The sequence below is a fragment of the Doryrhamphus excisus genome, linkage group LG1 (assembly GCF_037039965.1).
Source record: "Doryrhamphus excisus strain RoL-2023G ecotype Guam linkage group LG1, RoL_Dexc_Guam_v1.1, whole genome shotgun sequence".
NCBI lineage: Eukaryota > Metazoa > Chordata > Actinopteri > Syngnathiformes > Syngnathidae > Doryrhamphus > Doryrhamphus excisus.
The window spans coordinates 5,253,953-5,270,200 of record NC_136357.1 but is presented as its reverse complement, the minus strand read 5'-3'; the positions used below and the strand labels follow the sequence as shown (position 1 = coordinate 5,270,200).

Genomic DNA, 16,248 nt, shown 5'->3' with positions numbered 1-16,248 from the left:
CAAACCTGAAAAAAAGATCCCAAATTTCCTGAATTTCTGCAATCAAGTGTGATTAATTCTGAGCTAACCATGGACAAAATATAATTAAGCGTGATTAAACATTTTAATTGATTGACAGACCTAGGTATTATATAAATATAAAAACATCCCCCTAGCAGTAATAATAGTAATAATAGTAATAATAGTAATAATAGCAATAATAGTAATAATAGTAATAATAGTAATAATAGTAATAATAGTAATAATAGTAATAAAAATAAAAATAAAAATAAAAATAAAAATAAAAATAAAAATAAAAATAAAAATAAAAATAAAAATAAAAATAAAAATAAAAATAAAAATAAAAATAAAAATAAAAATAAAAATAAAAATTAAGAAGCAATAGGTGCATACAAATAATTAATTATTATTAATTCAAATAATAATTCTTTGATATATATGACAAATTAAAACACCAAATGCAATGTCTCAGTTTTATTTCATTTTATTAAATAGTATATTCCACATGTGAAATGCATAGCCACTTTATTTGACCCATTATAACATTGCACTTTCGTCTTTTTAAGAAAGTCAAAACAAAAAAAAAATCACATTTGCAGCAGATTATAGAAACTTTTCAAAGCATTGAAGCACTATAATCAGTGATTATTGAGTTTTTGGTTTATCATAAGTCCTTTACTGATCATACAAATAATGTTATCAGGAGTTGTGTTTAATTTGTTTTTTTACTGTTTATAGTGTAACAATGCTTTTTTTAAGGGAGGGTTGCCAGACTTACAGTAGCAGTGATAATTCACTTGGTTTGTTCCGATATGTCTTATCTAGCAGCAGTTTAACACACATCCGTTACTTTTCAGTGCAAATGATTCCAAATGAAAACAAAATAATAATTAAAAAAAAACATAACCGCAGCTAAGCGTGTATCATCACCCTTAAAAAAAAACACTAAAGTAAATGCTTGTCTTGAATGTACTGTACACTTTCAAATATACAACTGTGTTTTAGTGCAATTCCACAATGTCATACACCAAAGCTAAGATGTACAGAGAAGCGGCGCCTACTTCAAAAACATCTTGAGCAGGGGTCTCATAAACCTTCAGTAAAATTTCTAAGGATCCATTGTAAGATAATATATTATGATGCAGCAATCCAAATTTTTTTATATGGGATGAATCCTGCAGAACTTTAAAGCATATTTCAAGAGTCAGCCAAATGGAATTTGTCCTTTCGGTCACTTTGTTCCTCCTGCCTTGCAGAGTTTTGGACAAGCAGACGTTCTTCTTGCACTGTGCATATTAGTTGGGTGCGTTCCAGTTCCACCACTGACAGTTGCTCCTTTCTACATTCCTATGGTCATCCATATATTGCAGTTCTGTACAGTATATTGCACATTTCACTTTGAAGAGTGTCAAGCAATAACTAAAACAAAACAAAAAACAATTTATGCAGCCTTGAGGAGTAATTATTTACAATAAATGGCATTACATATGAGCGGTTTTGTCTTTTTTTTTTTTTTTTTTAATCCAAAGAATAAATCTTAATTTCCTGAATTTCTAACTCCTTAACAAATGAAGAAAGCACTTCACTAAACACTTACTGAAAAACAGTCAACTCCAAAGCAATTTTGAAGATAACAATGGCAGTGTCTAACTGTTTGATATGTTTATCACTTTGGTTTAATGCTGTCACAACGGTCCGAGTCTCCTTAAGACGAGCAGGTGTAATGCAAACTACATTGTTATTGTGCAAAAACGCATTGATGTTGTTGCTTAAGTCAAATTAAAAAGTATATCCTTTAATATCACATATAAATAGACAAAACTCTTATCTATTTCTAGCTACATGTCAGGCCTGTACGCAACACGTACTGTACATGTGTTAGATATTAAAGCTACATTGTCCTACCTGTACTTAAGAAGATTTATCAATGGGTTTTTATAGTGGCTTGATTCCATATTTTCATAGTAGAATCTTCTATTTTTCTAAATGCCAACCTACCTTGCATAAATCTTAACACCTAAAATGATTTTGAATGCATTTGTCATCATTATCTTCTCTTACAGACAAAAACATAACCCCACCCAAATAGTTCTTGACAGTATTTTTTTTTTTGTTAAATAATATAAATGTTCACTTGTATAAATTTGTAATAAGTCAACTCTAGGAATAATAAGTCATATCTTCCACCAGCAGGAGTCTTAATATAGTTGATTCTGTTAATCTGCACAAAGACGATCATTTCTGCATTTTGTAAAATGATGCAAATAAGGCAAATAAATAAACAGTCTGACGGGGGCTGTGGGATCAAACTCTTTGCAGGGTGCGGTGACGGTCGGATGTGTTGTGGCCTGAAGAAAGAAATACAAAAGGGTGGTAAAGTTCGGCCTGATTGTGATTCCTTCATATTAAGGCCAATTGCCACAGGCTTGGAAATTGTATTTTTACTTATGATTGTCCATATGTATTTATAATTTATGTGTAGCATCAACCATGATAGAACATTTTGGAACCAGAATTTACTGTATACAGTATTGTTTAGCTTGAGATCTTCTTGACATTTACCTTTATTTTAATATAATACAGTAAAAACAGGCATATTTTAGACATAGTTACAAATGGTGATTAATCTTGATGAATTAATGTAGATTCATCCGATTAAACTGCCCTAACAGAGTTCTGTTTTTGATATTTTATTACTGTTTGATGTATTATTTAGTGTTTTATTACTGTATTTGATGTCTTTTGTATTCTGTTTACAGTGACTGAGGAGTAAATTTAGCTATAATTCAGGTATAAGATCTGTCCAAACCTTATATTATTGTGGTAATACATGAAAGTTATTAGAATAATTTCTTCAGAATACTTTCTTTTGTTGTTAAACTGAAAATAGTTCCCACCAAACACTGTTTACGATGCAAGTCAATAGCAATAAATAATGTTTTTGGAAGACACCACGATTCGACTATTGTTAGTCATAAAATATTGAAAAACAAGTAATACAATGTAGTAGTCCCACCACTAGGTGTCAGTAATGTTACTGAAACTGCATGTAGTCAGCCATCTCCAACACGACATAGTTCTCTTCCCATTCCGTGTGAAATTGGTAAGGTATGAAATTTTTACTTTATCATTCTGTCCCTCTGTTTGAAACACTTTCTTAAGACAGCTGGGATAGGCTCCAGCACCCCCCGCGACCCTCGTGAGAAAAAGCGGTAGAAAATGAATTAATTAATTTAACAAATGACAGCTGTTTTGTGGTTAAGTATGGACTATTATTAGTCCTAAAATATTGAAAAAAAGTTATACTATGTAGTAGTCCTGCCACTAGGTGTCAGTGTGAGGATAAGCGGTATGAACAATGAACAATATGTAAATTGGGCAGGCTAACAAGTTAGCTCAGTAGTTTGCTATGCTAGTGGAGGCCGTTTCTCGTGTCCCTGATGTGGAATGTGCAATATGTTGTAAACACAGAATAATAGGAGTGTAAAGGTGACGATAGGGGTGTTATTTCATGTATACAGGACTTTAATTATGGTAAAAATCGTATAAAAATCGAAAGTCAAACTGGTGTTCAATGCTCTAACAACAAAAATATTGTTGACGGTCAGGTCTGAAATCAATTAACCATGATAAATGAGGGACTGTATAAAAAATACACCTAAAATGACATTTTTTCCGCAAAGCTCTTGCAATACTGACAATGAGACTGACAACCTTGTTACCTTCCATTTCAAAAAGTGCCTTTCAATCTTCAGACTGATCACTGTTTCTCACAGGTAGAAGATGGAAAAGCCTCAGGTTCTTGGTTTTGGAGCACATACTGCAAGGAAACATACCCATTATGCAATCAATTTTAATGCTCAACTAAAAACGGACAGATGAAACAGAGAACAGAGAACATACTAACTCATTATTTCTAAAATCACAAATACTTCAACTTGCTGATATAGTTCATCTTCAAACAGCTAAAATAATGCATAAGGCAAAAAATAACCAACTACCTAAAAATGTCATCCAATACTTCTCTAGAAGAGAGGAGAAATATGATCTCAGGGAAGAACTACATTTGAAACACTTATATGCTAGGACTACGTTAAAAAGCCATAGCATTTCAGTATGTGGAATCAAACTATGGAATGGATTGAGTAAGACCCTCAAACAATGCACAACGATGAGCCAATTCAAGAAACAATACAAGCAGTTGATGTTTGCTAAATACAAGGATGAAGAGTCTTGAACCAGTCATGATGTGCTATATATATCACTATATTGACACTTACTATGGTACCCATTATGTCATTGGATGGTCATCACCGAGTACTTTGGTACGTGACAAAAATAAAAAATTAAAAAATTAAAAATTTAAAAATTTGTGTTATACGTATATATATTTTTTCGTGACAAAAAAACTTAAAAAAAAACCCAAAAACCTTGAACCACATTAGGAAAGCAGGAAGTGAACAAATGTAACAATGAAAAAATTCAACAAATACAAAATTACAAAATTAAAAAATTACAAAATTAAAAAATTACAAAATTAAAAAAACTTAAACTGTATTAGGAAAGCAGGAAGTGAACAAATGTCACAGTTACTGATTGTAAAAGTACCAGATGGAGGGGTATGATTTAATAAGCTTTGCTTCTGCCTACTCCTTTTGGACATGTGGAACTGTGAACTGATTATGTGATGCATTCAATTGTAATCTGATGCATGTTCAAATGAAATAAAACCATTACCATTACCATTACAGAAATAGACAAAATGTCTGCCACTGTTTCAGTCAATTATTATCCCAGAGGATGAAAGGTTTATTTGTCACACTCAGCGACTTACTGATTTGAGGTTGGAGTCCATTTCAGTGAAGCTCCATTCAGTCAGAGGGAGGTTTACACTGAAGGGCTGTAAAAACAGTAAAGCAGTTGTTTTTTTGTTGTTTTTTTAATAAACCACAGGACTTTTATAGGAGTAACAATTGTGTAAGTGTCGGTACTTTAATATTAGTGTGAGCGCTCACATCAATAACAGCACTGGTCCCCGCTTCCACGGTACTCTGCTGATGGCTCCTGAGTATCAGCTGCTGGAGTTCCTCCAGGCTCATATCCATATTTTCCACTGCATCTGAAGCTTCTACTCTGCAAACGCAAATCCAAACAATGACACCCCTTTGTGTGCATAAACATCTACTGGATGCGAGCTCTTACCTTTCCGCAGCAGCTCTCTTACTTCTCCTATCTGGCAGTGAGGCAGTTGAACTTCTCCCCTCCAAAACAGACTGCACCATTGCAACAGGAAGTACTGGAGGTTCTGAGGAGCACACCTCACAAGGGGAGGTCAACGCTAGAGTGTCTCCCCCGCCGACACTGCCTCCTTTCACTACTGCTTTCATTCCTGGACTCACTGGCTCTTCTTTGATCAGCATCAGACATTTGTCCCTGTTCAATGAACAAATATTGACGAAAAAAGGCTTATTTTTGTTTTTTCATGTGTTGGGGGCTTTTGTTGTTTGCGACCCTACATTGTCTCAATCCCTTTATAAGGATGATTTGGATCATCAGACTTTATACTCTGGTCAGCCATGTTGAGGAAGATATCACTGTCACATCACCGTAGCAACATCACTCACCTGGTCTCATCAGATTGCATCTGTAGAGCCATATTAGCCTGAGACATGTCTGTTACGTCTGATATGATTGGTCCTCCTGTTAGCCCGCTAGTAGAGCAAGAGGCGGTATCACTGGATGGCTATACGGAAGAGGAGGAGAGAATAATGATGGCGTTTCTAACACAAAGCATTAACCTGCCAACACAACCGCAACATATGACAAGGCACTGCCTCCACCTAGTGTTGATTTACATAACAGCGATGCAGGTTGAAAGCTTTTGCAGATGATTTGTGCAATGATTGTATTTAACAATATGTACTCTACAATATGTTCAATTCCCCACACAGCATGGCAACTGTGATACAGTGCTGTATATCAGACATCAGTGAATATAAGGGAGGAGCAGGAAAGCCATCAAAAATCTGTTAGAATTGAATATTGTCTCACCGATTGGATGTAGAAGGGCTCGTGCATTGGCTCCATTGGATTACTATGGCTGAACTTGGATGCAGGAGGGCTAATAGAACCGTCATCCAACATCAAGGGCCTGCACAGATTATGAGTTTAATATGTTAAAATTAATATGTTAATATGTAAATTGATTACGCTGTGTACAGTAACTATGTTAAATGGACATACTATATGGTAATGGTAATGGTTTTATTTCATTTGAACGTGCATAAGATTACAATTGAATGCATCACATAATCAGTTCACAGTTCCACATGTCCAAAAGGAGTAGGAAGAAGCAAAGCTTATTAAATCCTACCCCTCCATCTGGTACTTTTACAATCAGTAACTGTTACATTTGTTCACTTCCTGCTTTCCTAATATAGTTGAAGTTTTTTTTATTTTATTTTATTTTATTTTTTGTCACGTACATAAGTTCGAGGTACCAATTGGGTACCATAGTAAGTGTCAATATAGTGATATATATAGCACATCATGGCTGGTTCAAGACTCTTCATCCTTGTATTTAGCAAACATCAACTGCTTGTATTGTTTCTTGAATTGGCTCATCGTTATGCATTGTTTGAGGGTCTTACTCAATCCATTCCATAGTTTGATTCCACATACTGAAATGCTATGGCTTTTTAACGTAGTCCTAGCATGTAAGTGTTTCAAATGTAGTTCTTCCCTGAGATCATATTTCTCCTCTCTTGTAGAGAAGTATTGGATGACATTTTTAGGTAATTGGTTATTTTTAGCCTTATGTATTATTTTAGCTGTTTGAAGATTAACTATATCAGCAAGTTTAAGTATTTGTGATTTTAGTATGTTCTCTATAGGCGGCATTATGAATTATCCTTACTGACCTTTTTTGAAGTACATTTATCGAGTGAAGATTGCTTTTATAGTTATTACCCCATATTTCCACACAATAAGTAAGATATGGTAATATTACCATGTATATATATTAGATGTTATTGTGTATTTGATATTTAGATGGAATATTCAGTCTTGAATAGTTAAGCGGTTATTTTTGGTACTCTGTAATTATCCGTATATGAACTGTTAATGTGGCAGAAAAATTTAAAAAGGCATTTACTTGATGCCTAAAATGGCCAACAGGAAGTGATATTGTCAAATCATGAGGCATCATTGCACCTTTGCCAGGTAACGTGCTGACCCTGAAATGCCTGTTCCTTTGGCACCTTTGTGTGTGAATGTGTCTTTTTCCCAGTGCAGCAAAAAGGCTGAGGCAGCATTTCACATACATTGGGTGTAGCAGGGGTCATGCACTCTGCTCTGCCTTCCGTGTGTGTGTGTGTGTGTGACTGATTCAGCACTTGTGGCCATTCACAGAGCTTGTTGAGTTAGATGGTTCAGTTTGTCAGCTGAGCCAGCCCTTCCCTCTGCCCCACTGTGGCCCCGTTTGTCTGACTTTTGTTGATTGGTACCCTGTGTGTGTGTGTGTGTGTGTGTGTGAGCGTGCATGTAAGCATACTCACAGCTTCCTCTTCAAGCTTACAGTGCCAGGTGTGTTGGACTGCATCTGGCTGAACAGAAACTGAATTAGCTGGCAAAGAGAGAAAAAGCACAGCATGAATCAGCAACCACCTCTCTCTCTCTCTCTCTGTTTCTATCTCTCTCTCTCTCTCTCTCACACACTCACACACACACGCAGTAACCCAGTATAAAACATGACAAATTCACCTATACAGTAAACACACTAACAAATAAAACAGTGTGAACAGCTCAGATATAATTGAAACAAGTCCCTCATAGCAACAATACTTACAAATGGGGTTTTCATTACTTAACAGTAATTTCCGGTGATGTCAGTATTCTTTTTGGCGCCCAATTAATGTATGCATGTCATTTTGACCCTCGAGCCACACCGTAGAAAACAAAACACAGTTCTTCTTTAGCCAAAAGCCGGAACAAATACTATATTGAGAGAGAAACTGACCAAGAAAATTATATTTCCATTGGTAAGTTTTAGAGGTATTATAGAATATTCGACTGTGAATTGATTTAGAAGAGTCTGATTCGACTATCACTGTCACTGTTGAATCATGTGATCACGATTGTACCATTCTGACTTCATTAGAGGGGTGCCAGCGGCAGCTGCTGAGCATACATCTTTTACATAGAATGGCTTTGTTTTTTTATATATATAAATAGCATGTTTAGATTAACAAAACCCTAATATGTGTTGTTAAAAAATTAAGTGGTGTGTGTGTTTAACAGAAGACTTATACATACTTCCTAATAAATATTACCCGCTTCAGTGGCACAATCCAGAGCAGCTGAGACGAGCACTAGCTTTGAATGCTAAAAAACGGAAACATTAACAGATTTTTTGGATCATAATGGCTACTAAAAAACATACTAAGTGTGCAAGTATTTAAAAAAAAGTAAAAAATTACGCCAGAAAGTGAAATTATCCTCACTTGGGTAGCGGGGGTATGCTGGAGCCTCACAACACTACGTGTTATTGATAAATAAAAAAATTCTATCTGTGATTAATTGCAATTAATTATAAGTGGACACAGTGCAATTACTTGTGATTAAATATTGCAATCGATGGACAGCCATAAAATTACTGAACTGACTCACAAGCTTTACACAAAAGTGTAACACTGCCACTGAAACAGGTGTTTATGATATTCAGGTAATGAATTTATCAATTAAGGCCCATCCCGGATTAGCATCAATTTACTTTTTATTTCCCACATCATACAGATATAAACTGACCTTGTTCATCACCTTCTGTTGCTGTGTGTGGTTCTGTCTCAGTGAGACCACCTCTCTCCACAGAACCTCATTCTGCCTGCAAACATGAGAAGAATAAGTTATGATCACAAAGCTAAACGAGACAAATTTAGATAAAACTACAATGGTATACAAATTGGTGTTCAACAGTGATGGTTGAGCCAAATTGCAACACAACTTGATTATTGTGGTCCAACTGTCTATTCTTTGTTTACTACAACACTTGATCTGAGACGGAGTATGATTTTTTTTCCCTGTCAAGACGATTCCCAGCCATTAGAAATCGATTCCCCGTCAAGCATCCCCCCACAAATATGGTAAGACGTTTCCCGTTGGTATTGAGTCATTTCCTTGTCAGACTACAAGACATCATCATCATCAACCAATAACAATGTGGATAACCAGGCTCATAACATCGGACTACAATTAGTAGTTCAGTATTGAACAAAGTGAAAATTTGTTCTCAATCAGAAATCACTCCACACTCTTTATTGCTCTCTGGTTCTACCATATCTTACTTATTGTGTGGAAATATGGGGTAATAACTATAAAAGCAATCTTCACTCGCTAAATGTACTGCAAAAAAAGGTCAGTAAGGATAATTCATAATGCCGCCTACAGAGAACATACTAACTCCTTATTTCTAAAATCATAAATACTTAAACTTGCTGATATAGTTCATCTTCAAACAGCTAAAATAATGCATAAGGCTAAAAATAACCAATTAACAATTAATTAAACAATTAACCAAGAAACAATAAAAGCAGTTGATGTTTGCTAAATACAAGGATGAAGAGTCTTGAACCAGTCATGATGTGCTATATATATCACTATATTGACACTTACTATGGTACCCATTATGTCATTGGATGGTCATATCACCTCCTACTTCAGTACGATGTAGATTATTAAAAAAAAATAAAAAAATAACAAATACCAAAAAAAACAAAACCTAAACTGTATTATGGAAAGCAGGAAGTGAACAAATGTAACAGTTACTGACAAGTACCAGATGGAGGGGTAGGATTTAATAAGCTTTGCTTCTTCCTACTCCTTTTGGACATGTGGAACTGTGAATTGATTATGTGATGCATTCAATTGTAATCTGATGCATATTCAAATGAAAACCATAAAACCATTACCATAACTATGACTCAACATTGATGCGGAAAACAACTCAATACTGGGAAACAACGATATACCTCTGAGACAGAACCAATGAAATAATCAAATTGTGCTATTTTTCTGACGAATGCTGAAAAACGAGCATTAAAAATCTTGTAGCAAAGCAATAATAGGATAATAATCTTGAACATCTGCCGTCTCCTCTGTGAACCATCGCTTTAATAGGATGATGAAAGTTTGTGAAGGGCTTTGAAGGCGTGCTGGAGAACATCCCCACTGAGAGACTTCAATGCCCATGTTGGCAATGTTAGTAACCTGGAGGGGCATGATGTGTGTATGCATATGTGCGTGTTCACCCACGTTTCAAACTGATTGTGTGTGTGTGTGTGTGTGTGTATGCCAGTCAGGTGAGCAGGTGAACATTCTCTGCTCTCATTAGCAAACAAAGCTGAGCACAAAGCAGCAGCAGCACACAAAAAAACACACAGCAGCAATGTGATCAACAATAGCCTCCAGAGGGGAAAAAAAAGCTCTGTTCATGTGTGATTTGTTCCATCATAGTAACAGGAGTTGCTATGAACCATTTTTCATACAACGGGACACTTTTAGCTTCCATATTACAGAATAAGAAGTTCATTTATTATTATTATTATTTCAAATCATTTTTTATTGGACTGTTCCATTGGTTATAAAACTTAAAATAATGATGGTTGTCGTTCCAGATGGTCTCCTAATCATTTATATTGCTGGGTAGTTATGTGAAGACACATATAAACTCAATTACAAATTGGAGTAGATTAGTTTTGTGTTTATGCTAAAAGAACTACAGTTCCCATGATACCAGAAAGTAAAGTCATGTTCAGTGATCGTGTTTTCATTCATTCATTTTTTACTGCTTATCCTCACAAGGATTGCGGGGGTGCTGGAGCCTATCCCAGCTGTCTTTAGCCGAGAGGCGGGGTACACCCTGGACTGGTTGCCAGCCAATCACCGGGCACATATAGACAAACAACCATTCACACTCACATTCATACCTATAGACAATTTGGAGTCGCTAATTAATCTAGCATGTTTTTGGAATGTGGAAGGAAACCGGAGTACCCGGAGAAAACCCACGGGGAGAACATGCAAATGCCACACAGAGATGGCAAAGGGTGGAATTGAATTCGGGTCTCCTGGCTGTGAGGCCCGCGTGCTAACCACTCGGTCACACCGTGCAGCCCGCGATCGTGTTTTGATCTGACAAATCTTAAATAGGTTTGATCGAATGTAGAATTACTTTAACATCACCACAGCTGTTGAACTCTAATGACTGACAAGTGATGCTGGGAACACAGGTATGTGTTGGATTGCAAGGTTTCTAGGGTGTGTCAAGCACGTAAAGTGCGATTCCAATCCTGCTTTGCACACCGTTGCTCCATATTACATGTGTTATCATTCATAGTAGCGTTGACATAGTTCACAGTCTAATAGACGTCTGATTGACCTGTTCTCGGGTTTTTTTCCTTCATTCATTCATTTTCTACCGCTTTTTCCTCACGAGGGCCACGGGGGTGCTGGAGTCTATCCCAGCTGTCTTCGGGCGAGAGGCGCGGTACACCCTGGACTGGTCGCCAGCCAATCACAGGGCACATATAGACAAACAACCATTCACACTCACATTCATACCTATGGACAATTTGAAGTCGCCAATTAACCTAGCATGTTTTTGGAATGTGGGAGGCAACCGGAGTACCCGGAGAAAACCCACGCATGCACGGGGAGAACATGCAAACTCCACACAGAGATGGCCGAGGGTGGAATTGAACCCTGGTCTCCTAGCCGTGCCGCCTCGAGTTTTTTTTTTAATGAAAAATATCATCACATTTTGATCAAGCTGCTGATATACATGCTATCTACTCACTGCTTCATGTCTTGCATCTGGCACTCCATGTTCTCCTGTTGTGTTCTCAGAAGCTGAACTTCATACAGCAGTTTACTGAGGTCCTCCTGGCGGACTTTAGTCTCCTCGCTCTTCACGATTGATACCTGCACGCATAGTCATGCTGTGTGACATACAGTAGTTTTTTTTATTGTGTTTTTAAATACTTTGAATCCATACAGTACCTTTCTTTTAATATGCTCCAGCATGTGTTCATGTCCCTGAAGAAAGTACAAATGTTGGAATTCCGTATCATCTCTCTCAGGCTTCACCAGACCGCTTTGCTCAATATTTACCACTTTTCGGAAGCCATCTGGGAATACATAGTAGACAAAGCAGAGTGAAGCTATATCACAGAGAGGAAGGAAGGATTAGGTAGAAGAAAATAGAGGAGAAGAATACTCACACATGTTGAGCTGTCGGACAAAGCTTGCCATGTTGTTGTGTTTGAAGTACTTTGGCAAAACTTCCTTGGCAAAGCGACCCTGGTCAAATACATGGAAACTGGTCCCAGTCTGAAATGGAGACATTTTAATGTTTTATCCATTCTATATCATTTCTATACTTTCTATATCCCAGCATGACTTTGGGCAAGAGGCAGAGGGTCAGTCGCAGGGTACAAATCGACAACAACCATCCACACCCATGGACATTTTGTAGTTTCCTATTTGCCCCCTACCTATTTTTATAACTCAGGTAATGCTTGTTATGATGGAGTATTAAAATAAACTGAGGTTTTGAGACTAAAATTGTAAATTTACTAGAAAAAATGAATAGTATTACGACAACAAGAAAAAACTTTATGTTACAGGCATTTCCTGAGACAACTACAAAAAGTAGGCACTTTATGCCTTGGGTACGTATGTGGAGGGGGCGGGATAAGGAAGGCGAAAGTGCAAATATGTTTGATTTAACTGTTCTGTTTTGCTGCCATCCCTAATATTTAGGGATACCTGATAGTAATTATTGATATCAATATCAACATAAAAATGTGATATCAGTCAACATAGGTATCAGATTTTTTCCTCATCATGAAAACCGATTAAGAAATGTTGTGTACAACACATATGTGTTCATTCTTTGGTAAAAAAAAAGGTAATATCAGACATCCCTAATAATATTAATAACATTTTTTTCTTGGAAAAATAAAACCTCATTCTCAGAAATGTACAATTTTATTTTTGTGATCTAAAATGAGACCAACTGGACTTAGAATTTCAGAGCAACAAAAGAAAGTTGCTGAATTACGGAAAGAAAATTAAAAAAAAACAGGATTTTAGGAATAAACAGGATTTCAATTCAGGGGCATAAAGAGCAAAATACAGTGCTACACCAAAAACGTCACTGCTCAAAATGGAGCATAAAAAGAAGAATAAATAGAGTGGACAGGTTGGAGCAAAGAATGATGTCATTGTGACCGGGCTCTGAATTAAACTCGGATTTTCGCTGGGAAGGTTGAGAACCTCAACGAACGAACAAGGAATTATTGAACAAGAATCCTTACATTGGGAGAATGACAGATATACTACTACTGTATTCAATTCAACGGTAAAAGCCTGTAGGCCAATTTCGACAACATCAAGCAATACTATATCAGAAACCTGTACTTATGCTGAAAAACGGACAGATTTTGAAATGGAAGGATTTGAGTTTGTGGAGGAAAATATGAACTATAGTTGAAACCTAAGGAAGCTGATAGCTGATAAGCCAATCTCCATTGACGAGGAAAGCACTTCAACTATTTAAGAAGTCAGGACAAAAGCATAAAAACTGAGGAAAATGAAAAGTACAACACTCTAAAAGTAGAGTGACTCAGCCGGATTGAACACATTCATCAATTTATCAATAAAAAAAAACAACACAAGGAATTATTGAACAAGAATCCTTACATTCGGACAATGACAGATATGGACTACTACTGTATTCATTTCAACGGTAAAAGCCTGTAGGCCAATTTCGACAACATCAAGCAATACTATATCAGAAACCTGTACTTATGCTGAAAAAGGGAGAGATTTTGAAAAGGAAGGATTTGAGTTTGTGGAGGAAAATATGAACTATAGTTGAAACCTAAGGAAGCTGATAGCTGATAAGCCAATCTCCATTGACGAGGAAAGCACTTCAACTATTTAAGAAGTCAGTAGAAAAGCATAAAAACTCGGTTGTAAGGAAAATGAAAAGTACAACACTCTAAAATTAGAGTGACTCAGCCGGATTGAACACATTTATCAATCAAAAAAACAACACCACAAGGAATTATTGAACAAGAATCCTTACGTTCGGAGAATGACAGATATGGACTACTACTGTATTCAATTCAACGGTAAAAGCCTCTAGGCCAATTTTGACAACATCAAGCAATACTATATCAGAAACCTGTACTTATGCTGAAAAAGGGACAGATTTTGAAAAGGAAGGATTTGAGTTTGTGGAGGAAAATATGAACTATAGTTGAAACCTAAGGAAGCTGATAGCTGATAAGTCAATCTCCATAAACTACAGTAAAGTCTCGTTATATCGATATTGGTTAAAACGAATTACTACTTATTACGATATTATTTTCATTTCCCGGCAAATAGTACGATACACGGTTTATGATAATCCGGTTACTACGATGCCCTTTTCATCTCCCGCCAGCCAATTTGGTCTGCTTATATCGATACAAAAGCAGCTTAAATCAATCTTTGCTTAAGGATTTCAATACCAAAAAAGAACACGGCGAACGGCTGCTTCCAGTCAACTTCATTTTTCACACTTCCACTACCAGAGCACAGCACACACAGCGGAAAACACCCGTCCCTCGCGCCTACCCCTCCGGGTGGCAACACCTTCCCTATCGATAGTTCCGGGGTGAATTATGTCCCGGTAACCGGTAATCACTACAGCGTAAGTTTATTTTTATTTACTGTAGTACAAAATTTATTGTAGTACAAAAGCATGCTAGATACGCAATCCATGAACTCAAGGAGAAAATTACATGCCATATCAAAGATCCGCCCACTTTTAATGCAGTTCGGCGCAGGATCGGATATATGGATAGTCCGGTTATATCGGTATTTTTTCTGACTCCCGAGAATATCGATATAACAAGACTTTACTGTACTTAAGAAGTCAAGAGAAAAGCATAACAACTCGGTTGTAAGGAAAATGAAAAGTACAACACTCTAAAAGTAGAGTGACTCAGTCGGATTGAACACATTTATCAATTTATCAATCAAAAATTATTGAACAATAATTCTTACATCGGGAGAATGACAGATATGGACTACTACTGTATTCATTTCAACGGTAAAAGCCTGTAGGCCAATTTCAACAAGCAATACTATCTCAGAATCCTGTAACTTGGGGACAGATTTTGAAATGGAAGGATTTGAGGAAAATATGAACTATGGTTGAAATATTACTCCTATTCCGTCGTATTGAACTGTACAGGTTTAACCAGTTTTATCTGTAGACATTTATATCTGGACAGTACATGTTTTGGTTGACTCACAGCACTCCAACAGATGAGGTGGTTGGTATCCGGATCCTCCACCAGTGTCCACAGTTTGGTGAGAAAGGCTGGGACATTGCTGGTGTAGCTGCCATCTACACCCATAGCACCTGGGGACTCCTGCATGCTGACAACCAGGTCCACCGCCGCAGTCGCTCACAACTAGGAAACCAGTTGTTTGGATTGAGGAACGTCTTGTATATGTCTGCGTTGCCAATTTTCCACACTAGTCCATGTTTGAGATATCCACTTGTGACAGGTTGTTATTGATATTCCCAAGTTTGCCTCAATCTGTTTGATTCCATCCCTGTGAAGTACAAGCTTGGCTTTTTTTTTTTTTTCTGATTACCTTCAAATTGTTTTGACTGGTTAATCTCTCTTCAGATCTTTGGATTTTCCAATTCCTCTCTTTACTTTTGTTGCCTTCCTTTCAGTACTCTTTGCCACCCCAGTCGTGCTGAATGTCATCACAGAAGGTCCTTGTCAGCACACACAACATTCAAGCCCCCCCCCCCAACACGTGCACACCCCCTGGCCTCCAGCTGACAATATAGAGACCGCCCAGTAAAACAATACAGCTTCCATACAAAAGCTTATATAGTGAACCAAGTTCCAGTCAGATGAAGGTTCACCTAATATTGGATATTAATATAACTATATTCCGGGTAGTGATGTTGAGTTGGCCATACATGATTCAATGTTGTTCAGAAAATCAAGGTTTCAGTGGATGTCAATTTAAGATTAATTTACTTAGATTTATTTTAAAGTTTGACTGATTAAAGCAAAAATGAAAATCCCTATCAAATTGTACATCATCTCTTGTTTCCATCGACAATTATAATCGTGGTCTTCTTTGCCGTTGATACGCATTCAGGCCTGGCCTCCT

The 16,248-nt window shown here is 36.7% G+C and overlaps 1 protein-coding gene across 1 annotated transcript; it reads right to left on the bottom strand.

The window, feature by feature from the left end:
- Positions 1-455: 455 nt before the first annotated feature.
- Positions 456-15,868, bottom strand: hsf4 (heat shock transcription factor 4). Its single transcript, XM_078797167.1, has 13 exons — positions 15,363-15,868; positions 12,276-12,384; positions 12,055-12,182; positions 11,852-11,976; positions 8,806-8,881; positions 7,557-7,624; positions 6,052-6,151; positions 5,625-5,743; positions 5,203-5,433; positions 5,016-5,133; positions 4,835-4,900; positions 3,723-3,820; positions 456-2,348 (listed from the first exon to the last, which is right to left on the bottom strand). The coding sequence occupies exons 1-12, from the start codon at positions 15,486-15,488 to the stop codon at positions 3,761-3,763; spliced, it is 1,326 nt and encodes a 441-aa protein (XP_078653293.1). The 5' UTR covers positions 15,489-15,868; the 3' UTR covers positions 456-2,348; positions 3,723-3,760.
- Positions 15,869-16,248: the final 380 nt, after the last annotated feature.

Bases quoted from the DNA above. Each gene is read 5' to 3' on its own strand.
- hsf4 (XM_078797167.1), bottom strand. From the start codon at position 15,488: ATGCAGGAGTCCCCAGGTGCTATGGGTGTAGATGGCAGCTACACCAGC. The intron at 12,385-15,362 runs GTGAGTCAACCA...TCTCCATTTCAG, and splicing joins ACCTCATCTGTTGGAGTGCT to ACTGGGACCAGTTTCCATGT. The intron at 5,134-5,202 runs GTAAGAGCTCGC...TTGCGTTTGCAG, and splicing joins AAGAGAGCTGCTGCGGAAAG to AGTAGAAGCTTCAGATGCAG.